The sequence below is a fragment of the Doryrhamphus excisus genome, chromosome 3 (genome assembly GCF_030265055.1).
Source record: "Doryrhamphus excisus isolate RoL2022-K1 chromosome 3, RoL_Dexc_1.0, whole genome shotgun sequence".
Taxonomy (NCBI): Eukaryota; Metazoa; Chordata; class Actinopteri; order Syngnathiformes; family Syngnathidae; genus Doryrhamphus; species Doryrhamphus excisus.
Genome location: NC_080468.1, coordinates 18,276,469 through 18,295,059, shown reverse-complemented (window position 1 = coordinate 18,295,059; position 18,591 = coordinate 18,276,469). Strand labels below are relative to the sequence as shown.

The 18,591-nt window shown below is 45.4% G+C and overlaps 3 protein-coding genes across 4 annotated transcripts; all 3 read right to left on the bottom strand.

Annotated features, from left to right (window-relative positions):
- Positions 1-100: 100 nt before the first annotated feature.
- On the bottom strand, positions 101-9,836 carry LOC131125128 (uncharacterized oxidoreductase YjmC-like). Its single transcript, XM_058066340.1, has 11 exons — positions 9,670-9,836; positions 5,192-5,340; positions 4,267-4,455; positions 4,124-4,185; positions 4,005-4,058; positions 3,820-3,918; positions 2,339-2,474; positions 2,102-2,220; positions 1,259-1,354; positions 1,031-1,141; positions 101-411 (listed from the first exon to the last, which is right to left on the bottom strand). Exons 1-11 carry the CDS (start codon positions 9,675-9,677, stop codon positions 346-348), a joined length of 1,089 nt encoding a protein of 362 aa, XP_057922323.1. The 5' UTR covers positions 9,678-9,836; the 3' UTR covers positions 101-345.
- A 2,451-nt stretch (positions 9,837-12,287) lies between these two features.
- On the bottom strand, positions 12,288-16,222 carry LOC131125129 (interferon-induced transmembrane protein 5-like). 2 transcript variants are annotated; one of them, XM_058066341.1, is made up of 4 exons: positions 15,465-16,222; positions 15,285-15,388; positions 13,847-14,119; positions 12,288-12,979 (listed from the first exon to the last, which is right to left on the bottom strand). In XM_058066341.1, the coding sequence occupies exons 3-4, from the start codon at positions 14,051-14,053 to the stop codon at positions 12,758-12,760; spliced, it is 429 nt and encodes a 142-aa protein (XP_057922324.1). In that variant the 5' UTR covers positions 14,054-14,119; positions 15,285-15,388; positions 15,465-16,222; the 3' UTR covers positions 12,288-12,757. The 2 variants fall into 2 exon arrangements, with proteins under 2 accessions (XP_057922324.1, XP_057922326.1); XM_058066343.1 differs by lacking the exons at positions 15,285-15,388; positions 15,465-16,222 and having other exon boundaries at positions 13,847-14,253.
- A 50-nt stretch (positions 16,223-16,272) lies between these two features.
- LOC131125130 (dispanin subfamily A member 2b-like) lies at positions 16,273-18,310 on the bottom strand. Its single transcript, XM_058066344.1, has 3 exons — positions 18,233-18,310; positions 17,477-17,824; positions 16,273-16,848 (listed from the first exon to the last, which is right to left on the bottom strand). The coding sequence occupies exons 2-3, from the start codon at positions 17,636-17,638 to the stop codon at positions 16,672-16,674; spliced, it is 339 nt and encodes a 112-aa protein (XP_057922327.1). The 5' UTR covers positions 17,639-17,824; positions 18,233-18,310; the 3' UTR covers positions 16,273-16,671.
- Positions 18,311-18,591: the final 281 nt, after the last annotated feature.

Sequence of the window (18,591 nt, the reverse complement as noted above, 5' to 3'; positions counted from 1 at the left end):
TAACTAAACACACCCCTGCTTACACACACACACACACACACACACACACCAAGTCCAAAAGGTTGGACAGAATGTAGTACATGAGGAACTCAAACAAATAGATATTGCATAACTTTTATTTGGAATGAGGTGCTTGAAGTAGGAAGACAAAAGCAATCAAAACATTATGCAGTTCTGGTTCTGGATCTGGTTCTGCTTTCCACATTGGCAAGTGAGGGAATCACATGCTGTGGTCTTCAAAGATGCTTTGAACCTTCAGTCGGCATCAGGAAATGCAGTGATGAAACATTTCATTCCGTGTTTCTGAGGAGCTCAGAAGAAGCGGAGATGATGCTGAAGGCCTCCTTACTCGCAGAGGATGTTGTCGCAAGGCAGGAGCGGACTGACTCCAATTTTCCTGGCGCATTCATTCTGAAGGGAGGAAAAGAAGGCATATTCAGGTCCCGGAGGTGAGTTCCATGAACACATTGTCAGTTTCCCAGCTGACCCACGAGGTGGCGCTGTTGCTGCATATTCATCATGTCAACTATCCTGTCATAAAGTCAGCGACATCTGCGGCAGTATATACTGTAGATAGGAAAGTATTTGAAGTTATGTACTTAGTATTTGTATTTTTGTCTATGTTTTCTAAATTCACGAAGGTCTATAAAGGTCTAAAGTGGGGACACGCTTGTGCTATTCAATGGCTTTGGCTTCATGGCTTTTCTATTTGCTTTTTCTACTCATGACGAGAAATTCAAATGGCTCTAAAAGTTCAACCATTGTGTGCTTATTTTGTGTTTTTTTCGATGAATAATTATTTTTCTCTCCTAATTGATGCCTTTAAATAAACGTGTGTCACAATGGAGACATCCTGTTCCTGCCGCCTCTCCCTGTCCTTTTGCCAAAAGTAGGACCAATGTCAAGGAAACAATACGGCAGGCATGATTGTTGTTTTTCTTTGATTGGTATATATGCCTATTTATTTACAGGCCCAACAAATGCCGCCTAGCAGCAAGCAAATGTCATGAAATTCTCCTTCATGGCATACCATGTAGTTAACCACGTTGATGTGGTACGAGATCCCGCCCATTTCCTGACACTTGGCCATGTTGGCTCTCTCCGGATCCCCAGCCGTCAGAACCGGAGCGGCAGGTTCGGCCTGTAGCACGCAAAGCAACAACACTTAGCCATGTTATCCTTTGGAAGTCCAAGGCTGAAGACATCCTTGATGTCATGTAGTGTGCCCTCTAGTGGCTGTGCATGGCTTGGCACTCACTGGGTCCAGTCCTCTCTGGATGGCCAGCAGGTCCGCCATCCGGTCGGTGAACCCAGGAGCAAAGTTCTCCGGGTTGATTGCCACAAAACACTGACCCTGCAAACACACATGTTACACAAGTTTAACACAAACAAAAAGTGGTGATGGATTCTCCGGACACTGATTCTATCTCGCAGGCAAACAAGCTCACGTTACGGGTTGTGATTAGGGTTACAGTTAGTTCGTAAGAACATGAAATGAAAAGCACTGAATGAATACAGAGCCACCATCCACCAGTACCAGCCTGGACTTGGTTTTGCAGGGAACAAATATACTCATTAGCACTCAATAAGCTCATCAAATCTAGCAACAGCAAATATGAGGTGAAGAAAGAGGGATAGACGTCTATCTGTGCAATTTTGGTGCAAAGTTACATGCTGCGTTCAAGAACCATCCGACAAATTGGAAGGGGTGGCCGCTTGCATTCAACATCCAAAAAGTGTGGGATTTCTAACTGCATATTATCTTTGGAATAAAAGAATGGCACACATTTCTAAAACTGGTCGTGATCAACTAAGACTGATCAAATGGAATCATTTGTACACTGCGTGGAATGGTTGTGTTTTTAAAAGGGTTTAGGGTATCGTAACCCACGTGTGTGTGTGTCTTGATGCATATCCAAACGTCTACCACAAAGAGATTTACATTCCTAGCTAGAGCGCAAGCAGAAATGCGTGAGTAATTCAAGTCAATCTGAGTTACGATGGGGTCAAACGTGGGGCCCAATAACAGCGCCACCATGTGGTGTGTTTGTGATGCACAGCTAACACAGCAGGGGTGAACGAACAAGTCCAGGAAACTCACCAGGTCTGCAATCCTGTCTGTTACTTTCCAGGTGCGGATGTGTTTGCTGTACTTGGCACCAGCCAGAATGCCACAGAACACCTCCACCATCATTCCTAGACCGTAGCCTTTGTACCCCCCTGGGCACACACACACACACACACACATTCATGTCACCTGTCTTAAGAACACTATCATAACCTTACCTATAGTCATGTACACGCGCATGCAATAAATGCTAACTTTAAAGGGTAAGACCTGTGGCCTCGCTGCCCCCGATGGGAACCAACCCTCCACCGCTCAGAACTCTCTTGGGGTCTGCCGTGATCCTGCCCTGGGCGTCGCACCCCCAACCCTCAGGGATGCTGTCGCCACGGCGCTCGTTGAGCTCCACCTGCACGGCCACACACAGAAGAAAATGTCTGACTGGGGAGAGCGCCAAGAAGGAAGGAAATGAATGAAGGAAAGACACCCAAAGGCCTCTTGCCTCAAGCAGACAGTCATAGCAAGTCCGTGTGATGCCGTCTTGGTACAATTACATACTGTATGCATGCCAGTGCAGAATTAGCGCTCATAAGGGTTATAACATCATATTTTCCATCACACACAGCAATCCCTCCCTTCAAATTCCAACGCGTCAATCTATCACAAATATTTGACACTTTTTCTCATGAAATTTTTCATGACTATGAGTTGACCTCCAGCACATTTAGTCATTTGTGCACATCATAGCAGCAATTTCTCCTCGCTCTGATCAAATTGCAAATGCTTTTGTCATAGCAGTCAACAAGAAGTATACTTATGGATGCTGAATATTTTGATGCAGATTCCATGCTGTCAATCACGAAGGCTAAGGCTGGTCGAAGGGTGCAACCACATGTTGGAAGACCCACTATGAATTCAGTTGGTAGGGAGAACTGGTAGGTTTGGTATTGGACACTAATCCAACATCTCATATAGTGGAGTTGTTTGCTGCACTCGACTGTCATCTTGCTTGAAAGACGACCTCGCAGAGCAGGAAGAGGGCCTCTTTTTATCCCGCAGCGAGAAGAAGCCATTCATACAACGGCGGTAGCAAACAATGAAATAAGGTTGAGGTTAAAAAGTCAAAGCGTTACATATTTGTATACATATGGATCATTAAACATATTAAGAGCTGACGGAGTGCTCAAGACAAATGAAACGATTGTACAAAGTGCCATGTCAACACTGAACGTGAAGGTCAAACATGTCTTGTGTGCATACGTACATTGTTAGCACTGTAAACTCTTAGCTAACTTAAAATACTCTTAACCCTTAAACTACTTGGTGTACTTTCACGCAGTACACTAGCAAGTCATAAGCCACAGAAAGACACACAAGGAAAGCGGTTGAAGTTCTTCTCTCTTGCGCTCTCTCTGGCTGGGAGCCAGGGCAGCGCTGAGGGCTGGGGACTCTCAGCATGTTCAAAAACATACTTAGAAGGTGGTGAACAGGTTTTCTGTGCTCCAACTACTACAATATTTCATTTACAACTAAGGAATCCTACTTTACACAGATGCCCTTATCACGGTCGAGTCTGGAAGCAATTGCCCACAATGTTTATTGGGACAACTGTAGATTGTTATATAATAAATACAGTCACAGTATGTAGTATATACTGTATATATAGCATACGGTAATACCAAATAGTTCATGAAAACCTCCTGAGAAACCTAACCTAACCCTAAGAAATACTGCAGTACATGTGAAGTACGTACCTTTCCCAGGGCTACGGCAGATGTTGCCATGTCCAATACAAAGTTATCTCCATCTTTGGAAGGAGCTGCCACGCTGATGGGGTTGGTGCCCAAAGTGCACTAAAATCAACAATGGATGACATGATCAACCAATCAGTGTACTGGCAATGGGAAGGTGCAGCACATCAGTGCTTTGGTTTGCTCACATCTTTCCCACGAGTGGGGACCACCAGGGGGGACGTGTTGGTGAAGGACATGCCCTGTGATGCAGTCAAGGCCGTTAGGGAAAAATCTAATGTGCAGCAATCGTCGTTTTTTCACTCACGATCATGTTATCCTTCAACGCTTGCATTGCATAATATCCTGCGATGCCGTAGTGATTGGAACCTAGCAGGAAAAGACACTCATCAAAGATCATGTATCACATGACAGGAGTGCTTACTGTGCCGGTGTGACAGGTGAACTCACCATGCGCCACCACCCAGCCAATCCCAACTTCCTTGGCCTTCTTGACGGCCAGGTCCATGCAGAAGTTTCCCACCACAGGACCCAGGAGGTTGTTCCCGTTCACCAGCGCCGTGGCTGGGCTCTCCTTCTCCACCTCTGGTTCTCCGTCCTTGGCACAGATTCCAGTCTGAACGTCTTTCACGTACATGTCTGTCCAGGAACAGCACAGACCTGTTTTAGAGAAGGCATCCATCCGACCTTCCATCCATCTTTCGAGCTAGCTATCATCTCTCTTGTCCATCCGTCTGTCTATCTATCAATCATCTATCTTATCCATCCATCCGTCCATCTATCAATCATCTATCTTATCCCTCCCTCCATCCATCCATCTATCTATCAATCATCTATCTTATCCATCCATCCGTCCATCTATCAATCATCTATCTTATCCCTCCATCCATCCATTTATCTATCAATCATCTATCTTATCCATCCATCCGTCCATCTATCAATCATCTATCTTATCCATCCGTCTGTCCATCTATCAATCATCTATCTTATCCATCCGTCCGTCCATCTATCAATCATCTATCTTATCCATCCATCCATCCATCTATCTATCAATCATCTATCTTATCCATCCATCCGTCTGTCTATCAATCATCTACATCTGCACTACCATATACACATATACACATATACACATATACACATATACACATATACACATATACACATATACACATATACACATATACACATATACACATATACACATATACACATATACACATATACACATATACATACTGTACATAGTACATACTGTATAGCTCCACATAGTATACACATCCACACTACACACATAGCCATACTGTATATAAACTACACACATTACACGTGTATGCATACCGTATATGTGTGATACATGCTAGGCTATACTGACCCATCCTGTTCAGCCCGTGGCTGTAGTGACCTCTGTGGTCCCCCTCCACCAGAACCTGGGCCAGGCTGCGAGCGTGATGCTGCTTGGTACCCACCGCCATCATGCACCTCTCAATGAAGCTCTGCACCTCCACCTGGCTTATCAGACACCTGCACACACACACACACAGGTACATCTTATGCTGCTGTACGTATGGACATTCATGGCCAAATGATTGGAGAAGGTCTGCTGTTTCAGTCTTTTACCATGACATCGCCAAGTATAATTACAAGTACTTCTTGTGCTTTTATTGACGGTTAAATGAGGTTTATGTCATATAGAGTTCCATTCACTTGTGTTCCACATCCTGACTGATGGTAGTCCATTCTTGCACCATCAATGCTTGGACCCCAGGTTCTCAAAGGGAAGGAGGTCTGGAGAGTTTCCTGGACATGGACCCAAATTGTTGCTGTTTTGATCCCCAGGCCAGTTAGTTCTGACTTGTGCCTCATGGCAAGGTGCTCCATCATGCTGGAAAACCAAAGTGGCTTTGGAAGGATGTTTTGCTAGCATTCTTTATTCGTGGTTCTTAGGCCAAATAGTGACCTGGCTGAGAAGCAAGCCCATACGTGAAGGATTGAAAGATGCTTTACTGTTGCCATAACGCAGGACTGATGCTAGCGCTCACCTTTTTTTCTCTGGATGGAATTGGCTTTTGTTCCTGTTCACTTTGAGGAGGTTTGTGGTGAGCCATAATTTGACTTCATACAGACAGGAGGTGAAGGAGGAGGGAGAGCGTATGGACTTTGCTTTAGCGGAAAGGTAGAACTGGGTGTCATCAGCAAAACAATGAAACTGAATATTGAATCTGCGGAAGAGCTTGCCAAGGAGAAGAAGAGAAATGACAAAAGTAGGGGCCCCAGGACAAAGGCCTGAGGCACACCTGTAGCGACAGGGGAGAGATAGATTGGACTTGAAGGACCAGAGCTGTAGGAACTGAGTGCGGCCTGTGAGATGGGAGTGGAAGCAGTTGAGGGGGTTGTGGGTGATACCAATGGATGATGGAGGTCTGATGGGGGTCTGAGATGATGTCAAAGGCCCTACTCAAGTCAACAAGGATGAGGATGGAGACTAAGAGAAGGTCGTTTCAGGAGCGCCGTCTCTGTGCTGTGATGTGGGCGGAAACCAGACTAGAAAGTTTCGTAGGGAGTTAGGCATTAAGTGAAGGTGAAGCTGGGTGCCTTTCTGGGAACCATACTCTCTTGGGACTCACAGCGGTCCTCACACATTAACACTGTAGGTAAAAAGGGCCAGCAGAGACAACTCGGGAAGTTTGGTCTGCCCCAGGAGCTGCTGATCCAGTCCTAGACCGAAATCATTCAGTCTGTTCTGTGCACAACCATCGCTTTCTGGTTTGTATCTGCAACCAAAAAATGACAGGAACAGACGACAGAGAACCATCAAATCTACAGAAAAAGAATCACTGGAGCCGACCTTCTCTCCATATGTGGCCTGTACAGGCCAGGACCAGGAAGCGGGAACATCAGGGAACATCACTGCAGACCCCTCTCACCCCAGACACAAACTGTTCAAACTCCTCCCCTCATGTAGGCGCTACAGAGCTCTGGACGCCAAATTTCCAGGCACAGAGATGCTTTCTTCTGCCAGGCTGAACTAAAAAAAATATGTTTTTGTTATTAGTTCATAAAGAGGACCTATTATGCTCATTGTGGGCCCTTTGTGTTGATTTGTGGACTCCTGTAGAGCACTCAAAACTCTACAGCTCACATAGTTTCTTTTTTTGTGGTACGTTTGTGCTGTTTTGTGCAGTTAAAATGAAAGTTTGTGCTGCTTTTCCTTTATTAGAGTTATTAGAGTTTATTACAAAGGTCAACCAAAGGTCAGCCTGCCCCCCCAACAGGCCCCAAACTGAACCTGAAGTAGCATCAATTTTTGTGCTCTTTTTATGCTGTTTTGTGCACTTAAAATGAACGTTTGTGCTGCTTTTGTTTTTGAGTTATTAACAATGAAAGTTTGGGCCTATGACATAATCACCCCCCCCCCCCCCCCACACACTCTCAGAATCAAAAATAGCTTAATTTTTATGCCTTCTTTGTTCGTTCCGTTTTGTGCATTTAATATGAATGTTTTGTGCAATTAAAGCGCACATCCGTGCTGTCATACTTTTTCATTGATTGATTTAATCTTCCACTGATTAAATATTCAGGAAGTCCAACCACTTGTGCCTGATGGTGGCGTCTTTAGGAAACAAACAACGTAAACACAGAAGCAGAGCTTGGGGGAGGGCAGAGAGCTATCTGGCCTGCAGCCACGCCCATATAAGGAAGCCCGCTCCCAAACGTCTTTCAGGGCTCACTTCCCAATGCACAAACCCCCTGATCTGAAACTTTGGCATGGTTTAACACCAGAATACATTTATAGGTCAGAGGTGCCCTTTAAGTGTCTGTGTGTGTACAGTCGTACAGTGAGAGCTAATTTAACTGAAGTCAAATTCCTACTTTGTGTGAACACATTTGGCCAACGGAGTGGATTTGGATTCGGAAGTCGCTGATTCCACCTTGACTGGTAAGAGGTGGAGTCAGTCTTTTCTTTTGGCATGCATGTGAATGTTGTGAGTTGTTTTGCTGAGAACATGATGAGCATAAGATTTATTTAGCGCCGTGAGCAGCACCTTTGGAAATAAAACCTTCCTTAAATGTCCTTTGTGCATTCTCATGCAGTAAAAAAAGGCTTTTCTGTTGCTTGCCGTCAGTGAGGTGGCCAAAGGTTGGACTTTCTCATCACATGCTTGACAAGCAGCACTCTTCCTGATCACAAACACATGCAGCCTCTTATGTCACAGCTGAGGAAGAAAAACATTCAAAGACAAACACGTAATGTGTGTTTTCTACCCAGCAACAGTCAAGCCTGCAATGCTCTCGTTTCCTTTTGTTTGTCCTTGGCTATTGTTCTAGCTATCGTTGGAAGGGAGAAAGAACATGTTGGAACCTTTGAGAATGCAGATGATGGAATCCAGATGTGCACGCCGGCCGCAGCTGCCAAAGACATTCTTTCTCAAAACAACATTCCGCTATTCCTTCTCACTGCTACTTTCCCCTTCACCGTAACACGCTTACCACCATATCACCAAACCTCTTTAGCAATCCCATGACGCCATTAGTAATGGAACTTTGCATGCAAGTAACAATGTAATTAGAATGAAACTTGCATGTCATTCAGAATGTCATTAGGGATGAAAGTTAGCATTAGCACCTTAGTCATTAGGAATGGATTGAAAATGCACTTAGGAGTGGAACTTTGCATGTTATTTAGAATGTCATTAGGATTGGAATGAGAATCTAATTAGGAATAAAGCATAGCATGTAATTAAAAATGTCTTTAGGAATGAAACTTAGCATGTAATTAGCGTGTCACTAAGAATGTAATGAGGAATGTATTTAAGAATGGAACTTTGTATGTAATTAAGAATGTAATGAGAAATTACTCAGCATGTAATTAACAATGAAACTTTACACGTAATTCAGAATGTAATTAGGAATGAAACTGAGCATGTAGGTTAGGCTTATTAACAATTATCAATAATAATTAGCATTCAATAGCAAAGACGTATTTGCACGTCTTAGATGTATTTTTGTGCTGCAGACAAAGAGAGGTGATGACAGCTCCCCACTGATGCATTTCACTTCAGAGGCAATTTTCAGCCATAGAAGCGACCAGCAGGTGGCAGAAGTGAGCTTTATTGTGAAAGAGGCCACGGATGCGCTGGTTTGTTTTCCAAAGCTGTAGATAAGATAAGACAAGATAAGATAAGATAAATCAGCCAAACATTGAACTTTTTCCAACTCTGAGGAGGCTTCCATGACAAAGTACAGAGCGTGAAACACGAGACCGGGCCTGGACTTATGGGGGAGCTTCTGGCACCAGGAAGACCCCAAAGGAAACTTAAGCAATCCAACTTACATAAGCAGACATTTCATCATGTGTGTGTGTGGGGGGGGGGGGGGGGGTTCTTATTCTTCTCAATCACGCCTGTGGGATGACCCCGGCCCCTGAGTCTAGAGGACCACGCCCCCCCCCACCCACCCACACCCGTCCATGTGCACCTTTATGTGCTCTGTGGTGGGGCCACAACATTAGGATCACCCGACCCGTCTGCTGAGAGCCAATAGGATGGGATGCTAACAAATCCTGGCTTTAAACAGACAGTCATGCTAACAACGCTAACGCTAATGCTGGGTTCATGCGTGAACGAGTCTTGTAGTGTTCTGCTGTTAGCTGAGATGTGTGAGAACCAACGAGTGCCTTCTCACACCCCAGCATGAAATAGTTGAACAACAACTGGCTCGCAGGAAGTTGAGCCGTGGGACGCTAACAATGGACTTCATAGAAGTGAAAGACAGGACGTGCTCATAAAGTCTATTGATCGGAGATCATGATATGTGCAAAGAAAGGTGAGCATGAAAGCCAAAGGATCTCACCTGCTCATGTTTCCTGTCTTGCGTTGGAGCTGCAAAAGGTTAAAAAGACACACAAACAAACACACACGGACATGCACACACACAGTGCTGTCCTTGCATGTGCTGCTCTCCTACTTGTCCTTCCAGGCCGCCCCGCCCACCCGGGGTCATGTGTCTCTATCTGCAGGTATGTGTGTGTGTGTTGGCCTGGGGCGGGGGGGCGTGGCCCACCAAGGGAGGTTCTGTGGGCGTGCACGGAGGGTTTGTGTAGTTGTGGCAGTGCAGGCATTACGCAACCGCAATGGCGGTTAATTGATAAGAGGAACATGAGGAGGCCTACTGTGCTGTTTTTCATTTCTAAGAGGGTGAGAACAACTCGGAGAACAACAAGTCCTTCCTGTGGACTCGTAGGGAACGTTTGTTTGGGAAGGAGCCAACTTTTAGCAACATTTCAACTTTCCATATTGTTTTCCTTGCACTACGTTTGGCGCCCTCTGCTGGACGTAAATCTTATTACATGTTGTCAAGCCCAAGAGAAATCTAATCCGACTAAACAGCAAGGATTAGATATAAGACATTTATGAAAAAGTCAAAATTTCAAAAAGTCAATGAGAACATTTAGCATTTCTGTTATCACGCCAGCAGTTAGCATGTTAGCATTGCTGACCTTCGTGTTGCAGCCTTTTTAGCCATTTTTAATCAGGAATAAGCAGAATGAAACATTCATTCATTCATTTTCTACCGCTTATCCTCATGCCTATCCCAGCTGTCTTAGGGTGAGAGGCGGGGTCCACCCTGGACTGGTGGCCAGCCAATCACAGGGCACATATAGACAAACAACCATTCACACTCACATTCATACCTATGGACAATTTGGAGTGGCCAATGAAGCTAACATGTTTTTTGAATGGGGGGGGGGGGGTAGTACCCGGAGAAGAGCCACGCATGCACGGGGAGAATATGCAGAAAGAAACAAACAAACTTAAATAAATACTTAATGCTATCATGTTAGCAATGCTAATATGCTATTAATATATGCAATATATATACACAGTGCTGTCATGTTAGTGTGAACGTGTTAACATTAGCATAGTAGCATTTTCATAAGTATCAACATATGCAGACACTTTGCTCTAACATGCTACATGTTTCATGCTAACATTAGCATGTCAGCATTGTTAGCACAGTCACATTTGAGCTGTTTTCCAAAGTGGACTCTTCTGAAACACTTAGTGCCATCATGCTAGGCATCATCTTAAGGCAAACTCCGCTTATATCCACTCTGCATTTCCACCTTCCTGCCTACGGAGCGCATTTCATGTCTTGTGATGTTGCCATCCTCCAGTATGAGTTGAATCCACACTGCATGTTCCTGCACTGGCGGCTTTGGAACTGTTGACTGGGTGATCATGTGACGTCCACCAAGATTCCCATCTTGATGACTTCCAGATGATCTTTGCTGGCGGGCTCGTTCCACTTTGTGCTTTGCTGAGGGACAAAAAGGGTCGTGTGTCTCGCTAGAAATGATCAAATGTCACATGAACAAAAGTACACTTCTTCTTTCTGGATACTGCCACTGTGCCCTCAATACGCCTTTTCACACAACAAACAAAGTCAACCATTGTTCCTCTTCACATACAAGTAAAACACACACACATATATATATATATATATATATCACCGTGCGTTCTCATGCACGGGTCAGCAGCGAGCTAAACCCTCCCACAAAAAAGCACCAAAGACTGGAAGCCTAGTGGAAGCCGTGTAAAAAGTTTGTGCTTCTTGAAGAACGAAACAAACTCCCACAACATCCTGGCCTGCTGGTCTGTAATTCTCCTGGCTGGCTGGCTGGAGACATCTGCCACAACCGCAAGGAGCAAAATAGAAAGTTGGAGGGCAGAGGCTGTGATTTGGGTGCGTCTAAATAAAGAGGGCCAGCACTAATATGAGGGCAGTCCCGCAGGGTGGGGGGCCATCAGGGAAAGGTACAAACACCACATCCACCCAACCTCAAATCCTATAGAAACTCCACATGAACTTAGTAGACAATTCCAAAAAGTACAATCAAGGTCTGTGTTTTACTCCTACAGGATTAAATATAAAACGTGCAAAACTCATACCCGGCACTTTCCTGCTCACTCACTATCTGACTGGGAATGAAAAATACTGTAAGGTACACAAAAATACAGTAGTGATTGAGGAACTCAGGAGTAGTGGTTGGTTTTGTGTAGCTTACTGTTGTGTTAGCTCATAGGATCCTACGCCACTTGATTTCCAAATTGAAAGACAGCACTTAGAACAAGGCTAGCTAAGAATTGACCAGCTTTGAAGGCAACCTGATTTCTTCATTTTTTGACTTTGTGGGCTTTTCTGAGAGTACAGAATGCTAAACATGGCCACAGAGGACTTAGCACATTGGCCTTCCATGCTATTCCTGGAAGAGTGCTTTGCTGCCAGCTGGGATGAAAGACATCACGAGTGGACCCGCCTGCCAATTAAAAAAACACAAAACGAGCTTTTCAAAGCAGAAACGCAACCCCCCTGCCCCCCTCCCCCAGCAAATACATCATGCAGCTTTGCGAAGAAAAGATGAGTATTATTCATAAGGAAAAGACATGATCATGCATATAGACGTTAACAAAATCATATATCATCTCATAGCGTGTGTGTGTGTCAAATATACATTCCAAATACACAAGAAATACTGTCCATCACATACAAGGTAGTAGCATGAAGGAGCAACAGTAAGTTCAAGTGCTAACATGACAACATGCTAGCTTAGCATTTTCACAACATGAACAAACTTACAGCTCCAACATCTGCAGCTGACTGAGCTGCGTTTTAAGATGTGTAGCAAAGCCTTTCTGGGCAGGCTTGTCTGTCTGGAGCAGGAAGACCAAGTGATGGATTTGCTTGTTACAAGAATGTTTGGGGGTGTAGGAACCCACATGAAAAGGTGGATAAAACGATAAACGTAAGCATGGGTGAGTGTTGCTAGAGAGCATAAAGACTAACTCAGGTAGGAACCAACATGGATGGTTGCATAAATAAAATAAATACAAGCAAAATGTCATCTTTGGGTCAGATGAAATCTTTCTGCTCGCTCCGTCTACCAACTGAACAGTTTGATGAAGTTCTGGAATCCATCATCTCCCAGGAAGTCAAAGGAGCCCTGCGAGGAGCCCAGGTGGACCAGCAGGAGCACCAGCAGCACCACGGCCAGCAGAGGAATCAGCAGGTTCCATCCGGCCGCCAGGATGTTGTACCACTTGGCTTTGTCCGAGCACTCCTGGGCCAGCTGCAGGTTTCCCTGAGTCTTCTGGTCCCGAGCCTGAAAAATAAACAAACATTTGCTGATCTGACTTTGCTGAGGAACCTTCACGGCGTGTTAGGGCTCCATTCAGGGTCAGTCTGAGGACTTGGGATTTAGGATGAGGGTTAGGGTTAGGACTGGGTTGGCACCTTCCTATCTGGTTGACCTAGTTGTACCCTATACTCAATCTAGACACCTATGATCACAACATGCTGGCCTTTTGCCCATCCTGAGAGCCATGAAGAAGTATGCAGGTTCTTGTTGGAGAGGGTCCCAGTAGAGGGTGACGCTGTTTGGAACTTGCACTGACTCAACTGGACAACATCTGACGTGGTCCACCTCTTGGAGGCGCTGCGGCGGAGGGCCCCCTTTTGGCGGACGATCATCCCAAGATCCGCGGCTGACCAACTCTCCTCGTGGCACTCCATCTAGGAACTGTACTACGATATTTGGCTAAGGGACTTGTCTCTGTTCAGATCTGGTCTATCGATATCATGTCGCCCTCTCCACATCCATTGCAGCCTGGTCATCCTAGAAGGGGGATGCCCCCATCTGCCGTCCCTTCTTAAGGTTTCTTTTTTTCCCCTAATGGGTTTTGGTTTTTCCTTGCCCGTATGGGGTTTCAGATCAGGGGACGCCGTCTCTCATCTACGGTTGTCAACTGTTGCCTGCTTGTTAGGCGCTTTGAGGCTCCTTTGTGATTAAGGGCTATATAAATCAGATTGACTTGACGTGACTTGACTTGACACTGACTTGACTTGTACGTAAGTACGGTATATGGTTATGGTCATGCACATAAATTCACATAAATTCACATGAAGGATAATTAGTCTTAGGATTAGGATAATTCGGATAATAGTGTGTAAAGGTGTGAGAGGTCCTCACCTTGATGGAGTAGAGGAGCGCCATGAATCCTAGGCAGCAGAAGTTGACGTACAAGGTGTTGCACAGGGACCAGACCAGATAGTCCCGAGGAGGGTTCTTGCCCACGTGGCCCATGTTGACCACGGTGGAAGCGGCCGGTTTGCGGGCGGACTTGCAGTTGGTGAGCGGGGTGCAGTCAGAGGGGAAGTTGTACGAGTAGTTGTCCATGGCGTTGGTGGTGACAAAGAGTAGGCAGCTAGTCTACAATGTTCCCAGGAAGCCAGCAAGGAGATCCTGAGGAAGGTAGAAGAACTTATATGGACTCCTCAAGAGGGCGGTGACATTCATTCACTGCAACTCTGTCATTATGTGGTCCACCAAAATAGAAGCAGTAACACTCAACCAACTACATGGACATTCTTCTCATCTTTCACATATGTCCTTCTATCCACATGTCCATATGTCTTTTCATACGCCCATCCTATCCACATGTCCATCCTAACCATATGTCCATATGTCTTTTCATACGCCCATCCTATCCACATGTCCATCCTAACCATATGTCCATATGTCTTTTCATATGCCCATCCTATCCACATGTCCATCCTAACCATATGTCCGTATGTCTTTATGTCTTTTCATACGCCCATCCTATCCACATGTCCATCCTAACCATATGTCCATATGTCTTTTCATACGCCCATCCTATCCACATGTCCATCCTAACCACATGTCCATATGTCTTTTCATACGCCCATCCTATCCACATGTCCATCCTAACCATATGTCCATATGTCTTTTCATACGCCCATCCTATCCACATGTCCATCCTAACCATATGTCCATATGTCTTTTCATACGCCCATCCTATTAACATGTCCATCCTAACCATATGTCCATATGTCTTTTCATACGCCCATCCTATCCACATGTCCATCCTAACCATATGTCCATATGTCTTTTCATACGCCCATCCTATCCACATGTCCATCCTAACCATATGTCCATATGTCTTTTCATACGCCCATCCTATTAACATGTCCATCCTAACCATATGTCCATATGTCTTTTCATACGCCCATCCTATCCACATGTCTATCCTATCCACATGTCCATCCTATCCACATGTCCATCCTAACCATATGTCCATATGTCTTTTCATACGCCCATCCTATCCACATGTCCATCCTATCCATATGTCCATATGTCTTTTCATATCTTCTCCTAGCCATATATCCATGGGTTCTTAATGTCCATGTTCTCGCTATATGTGAATACATCTCTTAATGCAGTGTGTCTTGTTATCCAATTTCCATGTCTCAGTCTGTCTTCGGTGTCTTTTTTTCATACTACCTTCTATTATCAAGTAAAATGTCATTTTTATGCTGCCATTCCACAGTTATCTTCCGTGTCCATGTAGCTTTTGTCCAAATGGCCTTTGTGTGTCCACCTATCCTACCTTTAACCTGGCATCCACGTGTCCCAAGTACATGAAGGCAACACCGCCTCCTGGTGGCTGCCCAGGAACAGTTCATCTCCTCAGTCTCACGCGCATGGGACAAGCTATTTAAAATAACGATGAAGACATGATTTCGAATATTGCCTTCGCTGTACAATGATTACTTACATTCGGACTTACCGCATAGAAAAGCTTAGCAGAGGATGGTTTCGATCCATCGACCTCTGGGTTATGGGCCCAGCACGCTTCCGCTGCGCCACTCTGCTTCCCGATACGTTGCAGTATTTCCTATATATACAATCCCACCATTCCATTCAATAGCCATGTGGTCATTTTCTGAAAACAAAGGTATACATGGAGAGGGATATTCCAATGCCCGGTCTACGTATCGAAGCAGTGAAGAAAAAGTCACGTATGAGACGACGGCCCAGTCCTTCACGATAAAGAAACGTTGATGCTTTCTGTCGGCGCCATCAGTAACTATGAAACAGCCAAAGCACAGAAAATATGAAAGCTTGGATTTGTTGGCTTTAAATGTGCTATTTATGTTTGATTCAGGCATATCCGCAAATGCGGTTAGAGGCGCAGGCGCGACAATCACGACGTAATTGTGGCACTTTGTAACAAAGTTGCTATTTAATTTTGTATCACAAATGACTGTAAACCACCGTGGTTTCTACATTATTCTATAATACTGTAGTATGTGTAAGGAAACCTGCTCACTTCGTGGTCAGCAGGTGGCGCACTTTTACTGCGTTCCAAATGACAGGAAGCCACTGTGACCAATGAGGTGTGGCCGCCCACACCTGTTCAGTGTTTTGCTGTGCTAACAACAGCGCCATTGTCAAATGTCAAATAAGGCGCTCATGCAGACATGTTGAAACGTTTTGCATGCACCCTTTTTGTACACGTGGGCACCTCTCATGTGCTCTGCATCATTTCATCTGTGAAAGCTTCCCTTCCTTCTGCTGATACTTCTACTGATATCTCTACTGATATCCCCACGGCAGCAGAGCCAATGTCATTATTTGATACTACATATCCAAGTAGAAAGTAGAACAGATGATGGGGACTAGGCCTCTGAATCAGAGTATGCTAGCAAATAATGGATAGTGAAGAGTCAAACATGGCGGTGGTAGCGTGATGGTCAAGTTTATTGACTTGCTTCACAAGCAGGCAAGAATAGAACACAAAGTTGTGGCGATAGACCTAAATGGAATAAATGGAAGCCATCTGCTGGTGACCTCCAGCTGGAAGCCGCTTGGGTTGGGTTGGGTGGGCGGTGCTTTTCAAACGGAGACGTTGGCATGCAGAGATGACCTGAGCTGTGGCATTCAAGGCATCATCATGCCCAGCATGCAAAGTGGTAAAGCAACAAGCGTGTGGCTCATCCATAATATCTGTTGTAGTTATTGTGAAAAGATACAGTAGAGACAATCACTGCAATGATTATAGCGAGGCTGATGAGGGCGAAGATGACGGAGGCCGTGATGTTGAGGCATTTGGCGGTGGAGGCGTGGCTTTTGGCTCCCTCCATGTCTCCCACGACCTTCCGGTCTCTAGCCTGTAAGCAAGAAAACAAATTCTCTACGATTCATGCCAACCGTCAGCTTTACAGGTGCCACGTATGTACCCTGAAATCCTTTTTATCAGCAGGAAGCCAGCAAACGGAAAAGAGAATGATTTTTTGTGCTGTATCTCCATGTAGAAGTGTAAAAGCAAGCGATGCACAGAGTGAACACACGCAGGCGCATGGCTACGTTGATTGACAGTCCCTCAAAGTCGAGTGGACATTCATTCCAAGAGTTGGCCTCACTTTACTAGCCTACGTCCGATGGAGCAGATGACACCGAAACCGAAGAGGTGAAATAATATTGGCATGCAGCTTCTACAACACGATCGCTGATCGTATGCTGGAGTCTTCATCCGTGACGTCACTGTCAGCGCAGTGAAGAATCGAGAAGAAAAGCGAGCGCGCAGAAAGCAGAAGCCAGGAAGTCAGAAAGAGAGAGGTGATTCGGCAAAAGTTTTGATGTGTCCACAGTAATGATTATTATTTTGACCTCTTCAGGTTGAGGTGGTAGGCTGCTTTTCATGGCATCTGCTCCCTCTTGGGATAGTCAAGTAACGCCATATGTTTTACTTGGGTCAAGCCTTGTGACGCCCCTGCAAAACCTCAATGTGGACTGTACCTTGATGGAGAAGATGAGGGCGGCCAGTCCCAAGCAGAAAGGATTTCCTATGAGGCAGAAGGTGCAGATGGAACAGATGACGTAATCACGTGGAGGCTCCGCGGGGATGCTCGCGTAGGTGCAGGTGGCGGGCGCCATCGGGATCTCATTCACGTGTTGCATGGCAGCGTGGGTCTCTCTAACACCGAGTCATGCTGTGACTTCCTTTTTCAAACCACACTTGCTTTCTACCACACCCCCAACGTGTCAGCAGCCAATGAAACACAAGGAAAGTTCCTCCTGCACTACTTTATTTATTGATTGAATTGTTGACTTTTTTTTAAAAGGAGTCCGGGCAATTTGGCGTGCCTGCAGTGACAGTCAAAAAGGGCAACAGTCAGGAACAAGTCTACTGGGAAGACGTTGGCTAAAAGCACCTAAAGTGGACTAGAAACCTGTCCATAAGGTAGAAAAGATGGACACGCTACAGGAAGTACTGTCAGGGCATGAACACGAGGTCAAAGCCAAGATCCATGTCGCAAGTGAGCTACACCCTGCTTCTATAAGCCGGGGTGAGAACCTTTTGCCACGAGAGACTTTTGCAGGACAGGATCATAGAACCAGTAAAGTTTTCCCGTTCTCAAGCAGACAAAAGACTTGGGATTCATGGAGACTATAGGTCCAGGAATGAGTCGCATAAAAGGGGGCCATCCATGGACCATGACATTGAGAACCAAGTCAAATCATGCACCACATGCCAAGAACATAGAAAAGCACCTGCTTGTAGCGCTCCATCCATAGGAGTGGCCAGAGAAGCCGTGGAGGAGGCCCCTTAGACGGGTGCATATGATCCTTCTATGGATAGAATGTTTTTTAGTCATGGTGGATGCCCATCCAAAATGCTGAGATGTACCCAGTAACATCACCTCCATCTGCCAACGCGCTAAGCTGTCCGAGGGAAAGTTTCAGTGCACATGGCATCCCGGAGACGATTGTGTCTGACAACGCACAGAGAGTTGAGAGTTCATGACAAGAAACGGAATCACACACGTGACATCAGCGCCAGAACAGCCAGCATCTCGCAGCTTGGCAGACGCTAAAGAGCTGGTGAAAAAGAGGGGACACAGCTGCAACTA

Bases quoted from the DNA above. Each gene is read 5' to 3' on its own strand.
- LOC131125128 (XM_058066340.1), bottom strand. The intron at 4,456-5,191 runs GTCAGTATAGCC...GTTCCTGGACAG, and splicing joins CCACGGGCTGAACAGGATGG to ACATGTACGTGAAAGACGTT. The intron at 412-1,030 runs GTATGCCATGAA...TCCTCCCTTCAG, and splicing joins TCAACGTGGTTAACTACATG to AATGAATGCGCCAGGAAAAT.
- LOC131125129 (XM_058066341.1), bottom strand. From the start codon at position 14,053: ATGGACAACTACTCGTACAACTTCCCCTCTGACTGCACCCCGCTCACC. The intron at 12,980-13,846 runs GTGAGGACCTCT...TTTATTTTTCAG, and splicing joins CGCTCCTCTACTCCATCAAG to GCTCGGGACCAGAAGACTCA.
- LOC131125130 (XM_058066344.1), bottom strand. From the start codon at position 17,638: ATGCAACACGTGAATGAGATCCCGATGGCGCCCGCCACCTGCACCTAC. The intron at 16,849-17,476 runs GTACAGTCCACA...TCTTGCTTACAG, and splicing joins CCCTCATCTTCTCCATCAAG to GCTAGAGACCGGAAGGTCGT.